The sequence below is a fragment of the Eucyclogobius newberryi genome, unplaced genomic scaffold, assembly GCF_026437365.1.
Source record: "Eucyclogobius newberryi isolate DKJ021-1_F unplaced genomic scaffold, fEucNew1.0.hap1 SCAF_5, whole genome shotgun sequence".
Lineage (NCBI taxonomy): Eukaryota > Metazoa > Chordata > Actinopteri > Gobiiformes > Gobiidae > Eucyclogobius > Eucyclogobius newberryi.
The window spans coordinates 27,005,152-27,019,687 of NW_027316167.1; the positions used below are offsets into that span (position 1 = coordinate 27,005,152).

Below are 14,536 nucleotides of genomic sequence, written 5' to 3' on the forward strand. Positions count from 1 at the left end.
CTGTGGCCTTGCTCCGAGCTGCGCGTCACGTCGTGTTTATCTCTGTCTCTCTGCACTCTTTCAGAAGGGCCCTGTGGCGGTGGCTGTGACGACTTCTCCGCAGACGCCTGTGGTGATGGCCCCCCAGGCTTCGTCCCAAGCTTCTCAGCCAGTACAACCGGCTCAGACGACCATCGCCGCCACAGCCGGATCACCTCTCTTGTCCCAGGTCTGTTCACTGCCCCCTCTGTCTCTCCACACCCTCCAGCCTCTAGGGGCAGGCGCTGTCACAGCTGCCAGCAAGCTGGCTGTGTCACAGACATAGCCTTGGACTCACAGTCCCTCACAGCTGGCAGTGGACAAAGAGTCTCACACATGCTCACGCTCATACACTCACACACGCTCACACTCATACACTCACACACACTCATACACTCACACACGCTCACACTCATACACTCACACACACTCATACACTCACACACGCTCACACTCATACACTCACACACACTCATACACTCACACACGCTCACACTCATACACTCACACACACTCATACACTCACACACGCTCACACTCATACACTCACACACACACTCATACACTCACACATGCTCACGCTCATACACTCACACACGCTCACACTCATACACTCACACACACTCATACACTCACACACGCTCACACTCATACACTCACACACACTCATACACTCACACACGCTCACACTCATACACTCACACACACACTCATACACTCACACACGCTCACACTCATACACTCACACACACTCATACACTCACACACGCTCACACTCATACACTCACACAAGCTCACACTCATACACTCACACACACTCATACACTCACACACGCTCACACTCATACACTCACACACGCTCACACTCATACACTCACACACACTCATACACTCACACAAGCTCACACTCATACACTCACACACACTCATACACTCACACACGCTCACACTCATACACTCACACACGCTCACACTCATACACTCACACACACTCATACACTCACACACGCTCACACTCATACACTCACACACACTCATACACTCACACACGCTCACACTCATACACTCACACACACTCATACACTCACACACGCTCACACTCATACACTCACACAAGCTCACACTCATACACTCACACACACTCATACACTCACACACGCTCACACTCATACACTCACACACGCTCACACTCATACACTCACACACACTCATACACTCACACACGCTCACACTCATACACTCACACACACTCATACACTCACACACGCTCACACTCATACACTCACACACACTCATACACTCACACACACTCATACACTCACACACGCTCACACTCATACACTCACACACACTCATACACTCACACACACTCATACACTCACACACACTCATACACTCACACACACTCATACACTCACACACGCTCACACTCATACACTCACACACACTCATACACTCACACACGCTCACACTCATACACTCACACACACTCATTCACACACACTCATACACTCACACACGCTCACACTCATACACTCACACACACTCATACACTCACACACGCTCACACTCATACACTCACACACGCTCACACTCATACACTCACACACACTCATACACTCACACACGCTCACACTCATACACTCACACACACTCACACTCATACACTCACACACACTCATACACTCACACACGCTCACACTCATACACTCACACACACTCATACACTCACACACGCTCACACTCATACACTCACACACACTCATTCACACACACTCATACACTCACACACGCTCACACTCATACACTCACACACACTCATACACTCACACACGCTCACACTCATACACTCACACACGCTCACACTCATACACTCACACACACTCATACACTCACACACGCTCACACTCATACACTCACACACGCTCACACTCATACACTCACTCACACTCATACACTCACACACACTCATACACTCACACACGCTCACACTCATACACTCACACACGCTCACACTTATACACTCACACACACTCATACACTCACACACGCTCACACTCATACACTCACACACACTCATACACTCACACACACTCATACACTCACACACGCTCATACGCTCACACTCATACACTCACACACACTCATACACTCACACACACTCATACACTCACACACACTCATACACTCACACACACTCATACACTCACACACGCTCATACACTCACACACGCTCACACTCATACACTCACACACACTCATACACTCACACACGCTCACACTCATACACTCACACACACTCATACACTCACACACGCTCACACTCATACACTCACACACACTCATACACTCACACACGCTCACACTCATACACTCACACACACTCATACACTCACACACACTCATACACTCACACACGCTCACACTCATACACTCACACACACTCATACACTCACACACACTCATACACTCACACACGCTCACACTCATACACTCACACACACTCATACACTCACACACACTCATACACTCACACACGCTCATACACTCACACACGCTCACACTCATACACTCACACACGCTCATACACTCACACACACTCATACACTCACACACGCTCATACACTCACACACGCTCACACTCATACACTCACACACACTCATACACTCACACACACTCATACACTCACACACACTCATACACTCACACACGCTCACACTCACACACACTCATACACTCACACACGCTCATACACTCACACACGCTCACACTCATACACTCACACACGCTCATACACTCACACACGCTCATACACTCACACACGCTCACACTCATACACTCACACACGCTCATATTGCATCCCTAATACTACGTTCAGTCACACATGCAGACCTGGTCTTCTGCATGATGAATCGCCACTGCTATTGGACAAGACAGGGAAAAAAACACACACACTGACGATAAGAATTTATAATATTGATGATAAAAAGGCTGCTCATCTGTATTTGAAGCTGTTGTTTGATATACTAAAGTTAAACATCTTTTATTTATCCACCTATCTTTTACCTTTTCTTAGGAGATGCAGGAGAACGTGAAGAAGTGTAAAAACTTTCTGGCTACACTGATCAAACTTGCATCACACAACTCTCCATCCCCTGAGACATCCAAGAATGTGAAATCTCTGGTTCAGGACCTGCTGGTAAGTCAACGCATGATTATAATTTGAGCACTTGTATTTCCTATTTCAGTCCTTAAGATGGCAGCATAAAACTTTCCCTGGTTAATCTCTGCAAATCTGACTGTCTAGTGACTGAGTGGGAGTCTCAGATTGATTCTTATCATTCAGATTTGCAGTCCCCCTTACCACACAATTAAACAGTAACGCAATGTTTCACTTTCACGGACAGGATGCTAAGATTGAGCCTGAGGAGTTTACCAGCCGCCTCCAGACTGAGCTGAAATCGTCTCCACAACCGTACCTGGTGCCCTTTCTTAAGGTTAAAACATCTTTTCAACTGTCTCCTCATCGCATTTTCAAACACTCAAACAAACTCTTATATTTTAATTTCTTATATTTTATTCCTGTTCGACAATTTATAAAAGTTAAATGTGCACCATGAAACTTTTCTGGTGGAGTGTTTTCCACTTGTTTGCCTCCATGTAGATTTAATTGCTTTGCCTTGAAAGTTCAGCAATATGGCTTAAAACATCTATTCCAATGGAGAGAAACCGGTGCCATCAGGCCAAGTTACAGGTCAGATCTGTGGAGAGGCGAGTTGTAGGTCACGGACCCGCCACCTGAAAAGTTATATTGTTCACCAGACCTGTGTCATACGCCATCTATGTACTACTACAAAACATGTCTGCAATTGTATCTTGACAACTTGTCTTTTCGTAATAAATGTATTTTTGACGGATTTGTTTTATTATGTAAATGTTTATTCATCCATCGTTCGCAAACACTGTATTAGTTTGAAATAAACCTAAGTTTCTCTCCCATCAACAGAAGAGCCTCCCGGCCCTGAGGCTGTCCTTAATGAACAATCAGCATTCACTGATCCAGCCCCCTCAGCAGGGAGTCAAACCAGTGCCCGGCAGTGTGGCCCCTGCCATCATGACTGGGCCAGCTGTCCGAGCACGACATCCTAATAGTGTGACCACCAGTACTTTTCCTGCTGGACATGCTACTGCGGTGGTATGTATGCGTACTACTGTTAAAGTTACTGTGTTGTATTTTATTGAACACAATACAGTTCTCTAGATGTCGAAATGAAAATGGCATTTTCTTACTTTATCATAAAAAATAATAAATAAATAAACATGAATTTATTTTACATGTAATATTTCTGTGTATTAGGCAGGTAGATATCCACATGATAGATATGGATCTACAGGGGCAATTTTCTGTGTTGTGTGTAACTTATGTAGTGTTATACAGTAAATCAGCCTGGAAAATGCTAAGCTAATCAAATGGTCATCATCATTTTTCGTTATACAATATTTCTGTCACACACAAAATGAATAAATCAAAATCCAGTATAATTCTATAAAATTCCCATAAGCATTTCAATGGACAAGCATTTCTGTTTGATCTGTTCTATAGTGACATTGGTTTTACCACGAGTGTTCCAGAACCCAACACAGCTAAACACGTCCTTTCTAAAAGAGTCAGGGTCAAAAATAAAAATAGTCCATGGTTTTGTCCAGACATCGCTGCATCATTATCACGATAACCTGACAAAGTCTGGGCAGAAGCCACGGCAACCAAATCAGCAGCAGATTGGCAGCAGTTTAGTCAGAGGATCAATGAATAAATATATATATATATTTCTTCTGTTTGTAAAGCCAAAGCATCTTACTACGTCAATACTTTCACTGAATCACAGGGTAATTCGGCAACATTTTGTCAAACGGTTAAATTTAGCTAAATTCTGCTCCCACTTTAGAGGTTATTTTTAAAGATTCAACTAGTCTGACATAGAAACAATATATTCGTGATGCATTTAACTAATTATTTTTTCATGATGCTGCTCCCTCTATTGTTGTTTCTCAAATACACGAGGATAGAGCTAATAATCAAATATTTTCCCTTATTTTCCCTTTACACCAAGGGTGTCCAAATTGTGGCCCGGGGGCCAAATGCGGCCCTCAGACCAATTTTGTTGGCCCTCATGTTTCCTGCTAAGTTGGAAAAAAGTTGTACTTTTTACTGTAAAATTAAAAAAATTCAAACATGTTTATGTATTAGTGTTCCAAGTCTTATTAAAGGTGTGGAGGCTCATTGAAACGATGTCAAACGCAACATTTCGAATGGTTCACCTCATTGTCGGGTTGTCTGTGGCCCTCTGCTTTGTATTAGTTTCAAAATGCGGCCCTTGGTAAAAGAAAAGTTTGGGCACCCCTGCTTTACACAGTATAAAGTATCAAATATGTTGCTCTCTATAGATCCAAAAAAGTCATAGGAGCTGACACCCTTGAACCTAGGTTGTTTTTGTTATCAGTTTATAGTAAATGGTTTAATCTATATTTTTAATCTCACAATTCAAACTGAAAGTATCCCATTAATATGGAAAACGGGTTTTGTTCTCCCTTTGCATAAAAGATCCAATTTAGTTTTCTTTTGGATCGTCGGGATGCTATTGGGTTTGATAAAAAATCTAATTCTAAGATGTTTCAGAATTTTTCTTTCTTAACAAAGGTGTTCCCCAATGGTCTGTTCTTGGTCTACTTTTATTTACAATTTATATAAACTCAACTGGCCACAGTCTAAAACATAGTAGCATCAACTTCTATATGCTAGGGCACCTACTACTGCACAAGTGATTCAAAATACACAAGTGGATTTTCACTCGGTCCAAAAAGAATGATGAATGAATTCAAAGAAAACTAAATGTATGTTTTCCAAAAGGCACTCTAGTGACTCAAAGAAATATTCTACACTTGGTAATTGAAAAAGTACCCTATTACAAATACTCTCATCTGGATTGATGATAATGCAATTTTGCTCCCTGTCTGTGGAACAAAACACAGAGACTATTTAAAGTAAATTATTGTATGCATTTTAATGATTTTAAAGCAATAGTTGAGGGCTATCCACAGTGCCAGTGCTCTTGTTTTACATGATTTTATCTCGCAGTATGTGTCAGTGTTTTTTCTTCATTTTATTGATTGTTTTATTGGCATTGTATTTGGATATTCTGTATTTGTTTGTTTGATTGTTTGTTTAGTCTGTATTCTGTTTTGAACTGGGTACCCACTAAAAAGAGAGCTTTTCTCATTGAGAATATAAATTTTGACAACTTCACCTTCAAGAAGCTGTTTGGACCACTGTGATGGTCAGTACCAAACTTGTGAGTGATGATTCAGTGCAGAAATACAAGTACTACTAAACCGCCAAAACTGCAGCATACTGAGTTCTGTGGGTGTGTATTCATCCCCTTGTGTGGACTGTAATCAACATACATACACTCACTTTATGGGGACATGCCACCTTGTGAGGCTGTTAGAACTATTTACCATCAGATCAACACCATGATTTAAATATATGGGTCACTTTAGGTTAAGATTACTGTAGTACCTGACTGTAGTACTTAAAGTTAAGGTTAGGATCAGTCTCAAGGAAATTAATGCAATGTGTTTGTGTTTGTGTGCGTGTGCGCGTGCGCGTGCAGCAAGTTATATATTTTCTTGACATTTGTCTTCTTTCGATTGATAGTCTCTTTCATCTCTTTGCAATTCTTCTCACAGTATCTCCACCCACATCACTTTCTCCTCTGCCCCCCTCCACCCGCTAACAGTAAAAAGGGTGAAGCGAGGTAACTAGGTCAGCCCCGGGTCAATTTCAAAGCGTCCGTAGTCTATGTCCAGCACGCTCCTGGCCTCTCTCACTCGCTCTCGCCATTGCTCTTGCTCACATACCAACACAAACACAAACTACTACTCAGAACATTACATTCAATGATTGCTCTGGGCTCAACAGAAGGATAATGCCAGACAGATGTGAGATTAGGCAAAATATGAGTTTGTTTGTTCAACTGCAAGAATCCTATTAAGACGTGTGATTGATGACATCAGTGTGTTTTTACCCCAAAGATTATTAGTTGTGAGGGTAGATTAATTAGGTGAATTAACATGATCACATGTAAATATACCAGATAAAGGCTAGTTTCCATCTGTAGTCCAAGTGGTTAAGGCACAGCACACGTATGACAGGCTCTTCGTGCAGCTGGCCACAGTGTTGTGGGTTCAAATCCCGACTTTGACAATTTGCTGCATGTCCTCCCTTCCCTTTCATCCCCCATTTCATGCTGTCTTTCCTATATAAAGCTTACAGGACAAACATCTTTAAAAATAAATAAATAATGTAAGCCACACATACAAAAGCAGTCACATAAGCAGTTAGCAAGCACATTTTACAGAACATTAGCTCTCAGTTACAACTCCTCGTTTGTGTGGGAAATGCTGAATTAGTTTAAAATCAATATAACTTGTATAGAATTAATAAAACAAATAAAACTAAAATAATCTGGTAATACAAAAAAAAATTACACAGAGGACATGTACATGTAATGCAAATGCCGTGTGGGGTCGGTCGGAGTTCGGAGCGCGCGACAGTTTGCTTTATGTCATTCCCCAGTCTCATTCCCATTTCACACTGAACTGTCCTTTGAATAAAGCCTATGGGCCAAAAAAATTAAAATCGTTCCGTTACTTTGTTTAATCAGGTTACTGTATTCGGGATTCTTGCATTTTTTGCTGAGTAGTCACTGAAAAGTTGCATTGTCTTATAGAGTGAAAACATTGGGTTAAAACAGGTTTTTGTTTTATCACAAATTAGTGAAAGGAAATTGTATTTTCTCTTTCACTCTTTTTCTCAGAACTTCAGAGCAGTTCCAAGCTTAAATTTCATGATCAAATACCACAATGTATTCCTTTAATTTGAGAAAAATGACTGAATACCACCAAATGAAAGAGTAACTGTCCCAGAAAATAGATACTTCAAATCAGTATTCTGAATACGTATTTTCGGTACATAAATTTTGTTATTTCCCTACACTGTCCATCAATTGGCCTCATTACTTTAGCTCATTACTTCAGCTCTGGGTCAATGTTGTAAAAATCTCATATTCACAGACATTTTACTACTCAATAACACATTGATTAATGTAAGGAATAATCGCTAGTTTAATCAGTTGGTAATAATCGTTAGTTGCTGCCCTAGATGTGATATGAGTTTTGTCTTTGTTTACTAGACCTGAGATCTTAGCCGGAGGTGCTCACTATCTGTGTGCTGAATGTGTTTCCTTTTCCCCCCTTTTTTCTATCCCCACAAGGCCCTGCAGTGCATCTCTGGGAAAAATGGCCTGTATCTTTTTCTGTAGCTTGAACAGTAATATAGCATGTGTCATGGAAAGGAAAACAAGGTTAAAAAATATGCAGCAAGAAGAAAACTGGTATCAATGAATGACTAGGCCTGAGGTTGTGCCAGTGGCTGCTTCCTACCAAAGAAGGGACTGTAATAGCCCACCATAGCCCCTCGTTCCTATGCTGCTGCTTCTACTGTCTATTCTACCTTTGTTTTGACTGGTTTACTATTGAAGACAATGTGTTGTATTCACACACACTATAAAAATATTGTAGTTTGTGATATTTTTACTCAACGATGAAAATGAGTTCCGTTACAGTTTTAATTTGTACTTAAAGTGGTTTCTCATTGCCATCTTCTATCGTTTAGGGTATCAAGGCAGCCGGTGCTGTGGGTGGTCAAGTGCGCATGCCAGTGGTGATCACGCAGTCCATCAGAGCACAAGGTAGGCTTAACTACAATATGAATCTGCAAATCATGTTACTACATTATATTGGTTGTTCTGTTGTGAAAAGGTACATATAGCAACAGTTTTTTCCCCCCAAACAGCCTTGCCATATTCAGCCTGAGCTTCGGGTGAAATAAGCTGAACTGAACTTGCAGAAGGCTATAAGATCTGTAAACGGATAGAAGCCACAGGGAGACTAGAACAGGTGTTTTTTCTGTCTGCTTATAAAGCCTTCTCAAACATGTGTGCCACTGCTTACTCACACTGATTCACCAACACTCATCCCACAGAAGACAGCAAATATTGCCCCAATACAACACAAACGTTAAGCTCCCCAAAGAGAGTGATGTGCTCTCAGGTGTTGAATGTGTCTGCATCTGTTTTTGCTTATATGTTTATGTGTGCACGCACAATCACAGGCGCGTACAAATTTGATCTGCCCCCATCATCAAGACTGCCTGTAGTGAAAGATCTGTAGGTTGTTTTATGCCCACAAATTGGAATGCAGGGATGGTTCTAAAAATATGTTTTATGCCTCTTGGCTAGGAACATGCCTGTTAAAATCAAGTTTAAATTCACTCTGGCAGTTCTTGTGCCTCTCTGGAAATCATGTCTGGGAGCAGGATGCAGTTTAGAAGTGTAAGGAGTGCCACTGAAGTGCAGTGATATTGACAGAATGATGCTCTCTGCACCAACCTGGGGAGTGCGACAACCCCCCCTCCCCCCAACCCCTCTGTCCTCCCCTGTGAGGATAGACGACAAGGTAGTTGTCCGATAGACGGATATTTGATGCAGATAAGACGGGACTCTTCCATTATAGCATGATTCTAACACTTTTTTATATTGCTTCTTTTTTATTTGCTCAACAGGTACAATGGGGAAAGGAACCGCCATCCTGGCTGGCAAAAGTCCCATGGGCCTAGCTGTTCAGATCTCTGGGAATCAGAAAAACAAGCTCAACGACACCGGAGGAGGCTCTTTCAGGTAGAATTCCCTGCACCTTAGGTTCACTACAGAGCTGATTGTTCCCAGGAGCTGTCACATGGGGGCAGCATTTCACTTAACTCCACTACATTACTACAGGCTACTCTCTCAGCTACAGCCAGGCTTTGAGCTTTTCTAGTTGCCTTTCTGACCACCTGGCTGGGTGATGGAGAGTCCCTGAGTCCGTGCCTCTCATCCTAAGGCCTTATTGATCACCTCTTTTACTTCCCTTCTTGAATCAGTGTCACAGCCCATCACTAGACTACAAATGAACAAAATCTTGATTTAGAAATAAGTTAATTGTATCCAGATGGTTAGAATTTCTGGATGCGGCTCCAAAAATACTTTTGGTGAAGTCAAACATGCAGTATTTAGCCGGAGGCTTTGCTCTCGCCCTCTCTTTTCTTTGCTCTTGTATTTGCTTCTCCTGGGCTTTTGTCTCAAACATAAAAGGTTCTTCGCCCACAGACTGGCCTTTGTGGTGCATGTTTGTATAAAGGTAGTTTGCTGTGTGCATGTGTCTGAGCATAATTGTATGTTTCTAGTCACATGTGTGTCAATAAATGGATGACAACTGAAGTTATTAGAATTATATTGTTATATTGTGTTAGACTGTCTACTCTAGTCCTTTTGGTGACTTAATTCCAAGGTTAGTTAGTGCTTTTGGTTCAAGTGCATACAGTTTATAACTGAGGCAGTTCTGGTCTGGCCCAATGTGACCGCAGCAGAAGAAGAGTTTGGGTCACATGGGCCAGTGGGTTCATGATAATGGTTCCCTTCTCCTGAGGGCAAAGGCAGTGCCCAGGGCTTTCATTGATAAACCAATAAATCTTTAGCTTCATTGGTAATTAAGCTGTCAAGCGCGCATGTTACTGACGACCTTTTTTCCCTGCGGTTATCACAATGGGCCATCACAAACAAACGCACTGGTTCCACCACAAGTCAGATAATGTACAGCGTCATTGTCAAAAGTTAGTTTAAATGATTGTTCCCTTTATCCTGAGCTGCAAAGAAAAGAAAATATTAAAGAAACATTAGGCCTTAACATTAAAATTGTACACATGTTCGCACATTCCATTGTAATTAAAACTCCCTATATGCAGCTCAGAAATAATAAAGCCTTTTTGATGAACATTCTGTTATTTTTGAACAATATATCCAGTGTGCTGCTCATTTCAGTGCTCATTTATCCTTTTCTTTTATTCAGTTTAGAGTATGTTTTGCTCATGAGTGGATCTGGCATAAATCTGCATTCTTAGCTGAGTTTCTTTTTCCCAAAAAATAGTAAGGAGATGAACTTTTACCTTCTTGATATGTTTGGCCTGCTAAATGCCAGCCTTCCTCAGAACTTTCACCGTTTTTTGTGATCTCTCTAATTGTTGCCCATTCAGTTGCCCTGTGTGCTGCCGTGTATGTTTTAACAGCTTTTCTCTGATTGGCTAATCCGACTGTCAGTCACGCCTATCAGAGCTTGAGGAGATATGATCCATCCCAGACGATACATCTTTGTGTTTAGTTTTGGCTTTGCACCACCCACCTTCTCTATGTTCAAGTGGAGTGCGTGGCGTTGGTTAAGGTTGCCATTCTGTGCCACTGGTCCCAACAGGCCACACACACACACACACACACACACACACACACACACACTGCAGGGCCTGTGGGGTTTCAGTATGACTGCAGCCCCCTTTAAGCACTTGTGTTGTGTGAGCTGTGCGCAGTTTACAGTACAGAGTGAAAGCAGCTGCCTCAGTGCTTCCCCACCTCCTCCTTTCGCCAGCCCTCTGTAAACACTCAACATCCGCTGTAATCACAAGCGAGCCAGCCCAAGCCCTCACTCTTGTGCCAACCTCCGAGTTCGGGCTCAGTTCCTCGAATCCTACAATGTCCCGGTACACGCAGGAGTCAGGACTCAAACCTCTTTCCGTGAGCACATCAAAAGTTTCATAGCTGCATTGAAGAGGCAGGCGGCTGCGTTTTTGTAAATTATAGTGAACACTGAAATTAAACAGGCCTTTCCATCTTCGACCAGCAAAGCAACTACAAACGGTCTCTGTGGAAACCTGCAGTGTTGTCCTATACACTGACATGTTGTAAGCCCAGTTAGCTAAATCACTTTACAAATAACATTGACTCAATTAAAAGTTAAAAGTGACCTTACAAAATTGTGTTGACTCAAAGATTTGGAAAAACAGCATCCACAAGATTAAATTATGTTCAGAGTACCACAAATTAAGTTAATGCAGAAACCATAAAAGATGTGGAAGAATCAAGAATGACTTGTTTTATTTGACAAATCAAGGAGTGCTTTATCTTGCTCAATCACCCGCTCTCAGACTTTTTTATTATTTTGAATCCACACAATTACATTACATTTGCATGAATTATTAAGAAAATTGCATCACTTTAAAAGTTTAGCGGTATTTATTATTAGATTTGGTTGTCTTCATTTAGTTACTTTTTCTTATTTTATGTTTTTATTTTTATCTTGTAATACAAACACAACATGAAAAAACAGAACAAGACCAGAGAGTGAAAAGTAAAGGAAATAAGAAATAAAATGTCAGTCAGGCAATTGTCCCCCGATGTATCGATCCCATCTGTCCCAGTGTTTGTTAAATTTGGAAATGTTTAAGTTCAGAGTAAAAGTCAGTTTTTCGTTTTTTGTAAATATCCAACGTTATCTGTCGGCTCTGTCCCTGTCATCCATTTCTTTGTTTCTGCCTTTTTTGCTGCAGCCAAATGTACTTTCCAGTATGTAGTAAGTAGTAGTAAGTATCCACTAATTATCTCCATCGCCGAAGTCCCATAGCCAAGGTAAATTGTTTTAAAGTCAAATGGAATGGCAGTTTCTCCAGGTGTCAGCATATCACTGTGAGGAGTGAGAACTTTGACACACAAAGAAACGTGACACATTGTTCCAAAATAATTCCTTCCAAACAAGTGATTTTGTGGTCCTCCATTGAGATGTACATATATTTTCCCATTCTTCATCCGTCAAAATAATGACCATCTCATTTTAATAATACATAAATATAGTGCAGTGATTGTCCATATTGTAAATGCAGTTGTTTAATTTAGATAAGATAAGATAATCCTTTATTGTCCCACATGGGGAAATTCCATTGATGCAACGCAGGTAGATACAGAGATAGATACAGACGAAAAGAACAAATAACTTATAGGAAGTTTGAAAAACGGATATTATATATATTAGATATTATAGATATATCCAGATCTTAAAGGTGGAATGGACGATTTTTTTCAGCAAATTATTTATCATATTTCCTCGTGGCGTGGATAAATCATTAGTCCTGCCACGTATCAATCATAAAACGCACGTATTGCTCACCTGCAGCCGCGTGCGGTTCGTCCCCACGTTTCTGCGCATGGATCTATCATAATATAGTTCCCTCAGTGTACGGGGCAAAATGAAGACGGAGAAAGACAGTTCGAGCTGACGCAGAAGTGGACAGAAATCTACGGGAGACGAGCGATGCGATGCGCTCCGTTGCGCTAATAAACAAACGCACGTGTGTGTTGTATCAGTCCGCACGGGGGAAGGCGCATGCGCACTTCCGCCTGCGTTCTCAAATCGCCGAAAAATCGTCCATACCGCCTTTAAATCTCAGGTCGGTGCCATTTGGTGTTGTGGGCGTCATTTTGATATTTCAGTTGGTTCAGTTTGTCAATAGAGATAAGTTGATATATTGTTTGGCTGATATATCAGGCCAATATTTCCCTTTTTACCTTATCGGCAATCTGCCTTAAGACTTCAGCAGGCCCTATTTTGTTTGAGCTGAATGAATAGATAAATTAACTGTGTTCGAACACAAGGCAGTTACACTGTTATGATATAAATAATATAGTTTGAGTTAAAATTTTAAATTAGGTCTTAGATATTGCGTACGTTTTCCTTCCCTTGATCGATCTCTAATTATCAATACCTCTATCTTCTATAGATCCCTCAGGTTTCGAGCTCTCAAAAGACTAGTTAGTCACTAGGATCAATGAGAGCCCCCCGCTTGGGTTCTGAGGCTGCAGATCTGGACATACTTCTCTGCACACATCAACACATACAAGCTCTAAATGGGATGCAGCCCTCCCACCACCCATGGCGTGCCCTGCTGAAGCACAAGCTTGATATGGAAACGACATGCATATGTATTCATGTGACCGTCGGCACCATGTCCCCGAGCAAAGCTGAACCAATAACTGAGGGGGGTGCTCTTTAGCTTCTGTGGAAGCTAATTACATCTCAGCTCCATTAATGTTGAGGTATAGGCTGGAATATTCTGCATTTCATATCTCATTCCCCCGTTTTAATGTCAGACCTGTCCATGGCATTCGCATTTCATTTGAATTCAGTTTTTATCATGTTGTGAGTCTTTCTGCATTATCCATTTCTTTGTTGCAAAGTTTTGGACTCATTGTATTTGTTTGAATAAAATCAAACCCAGTTTAAGGAATTATTACCTCATTGAAAGTGCCCATTCAATTTAAACCTGTTTTTGTATGAGAATGAGCCGAGTCAAAAGTCAAAACTGTACATTTACTTATCAATCCCCCTCTAGCTTTGGGTCATGACGAAATGAGCATGATTCAAGCTGTTAAAATGAGTTTTCCTCAGCAGGGTGTTTGGTTGACATGGGACAACATGAGACGGGACTCGAGAATGGCTCTACAAGAACAAGACCAGATTTAGTCTTGTATATAATTATAA

General features: G+C 41.4%; 1 protein-coding gene across 3 annotated transcripts in view; it reads left to right on the top strand.

Annotated features, from left to right (window-relative positions):
• LOC140381756 (transcription initiation factor TFIID subunit 4-like) overlaps window positions 1-14,536 on the top strand; it is a 60,441-nt gene that overhangs the window by 8,151 nt on the left and 37,754 nt on the right. For all 3 annotated transcript variants that reach the window (XM_072465892.1, XM_072465893.1, XM_072465894.1), the window contains 6 exons: window positions 65-208; window positions 3,096-3,218; window positions 3,427-3,516; window positions 4,026-4,214; window positions 8,754-8,829; window positions 9,702-9,816. In XM_072465892.1, coding sequence (XP_072321993.1) covers window positions 65-208; window positions 3,096-3,218; window positions 3,427-3,516; window positions 4,026-4,214; window positions 8,754-8,829; window positions 9,702-9,816 — 737 coding nt within the window. The remainder of the gene's footprint in view (window positions 1-64; window positions 209-3,095; window positions 3,219-3,426; window positions 3,517-4,025; window positions 4,215-8,753; window positions 8,830-9,701; window positions 9,817-14,536) is intronic.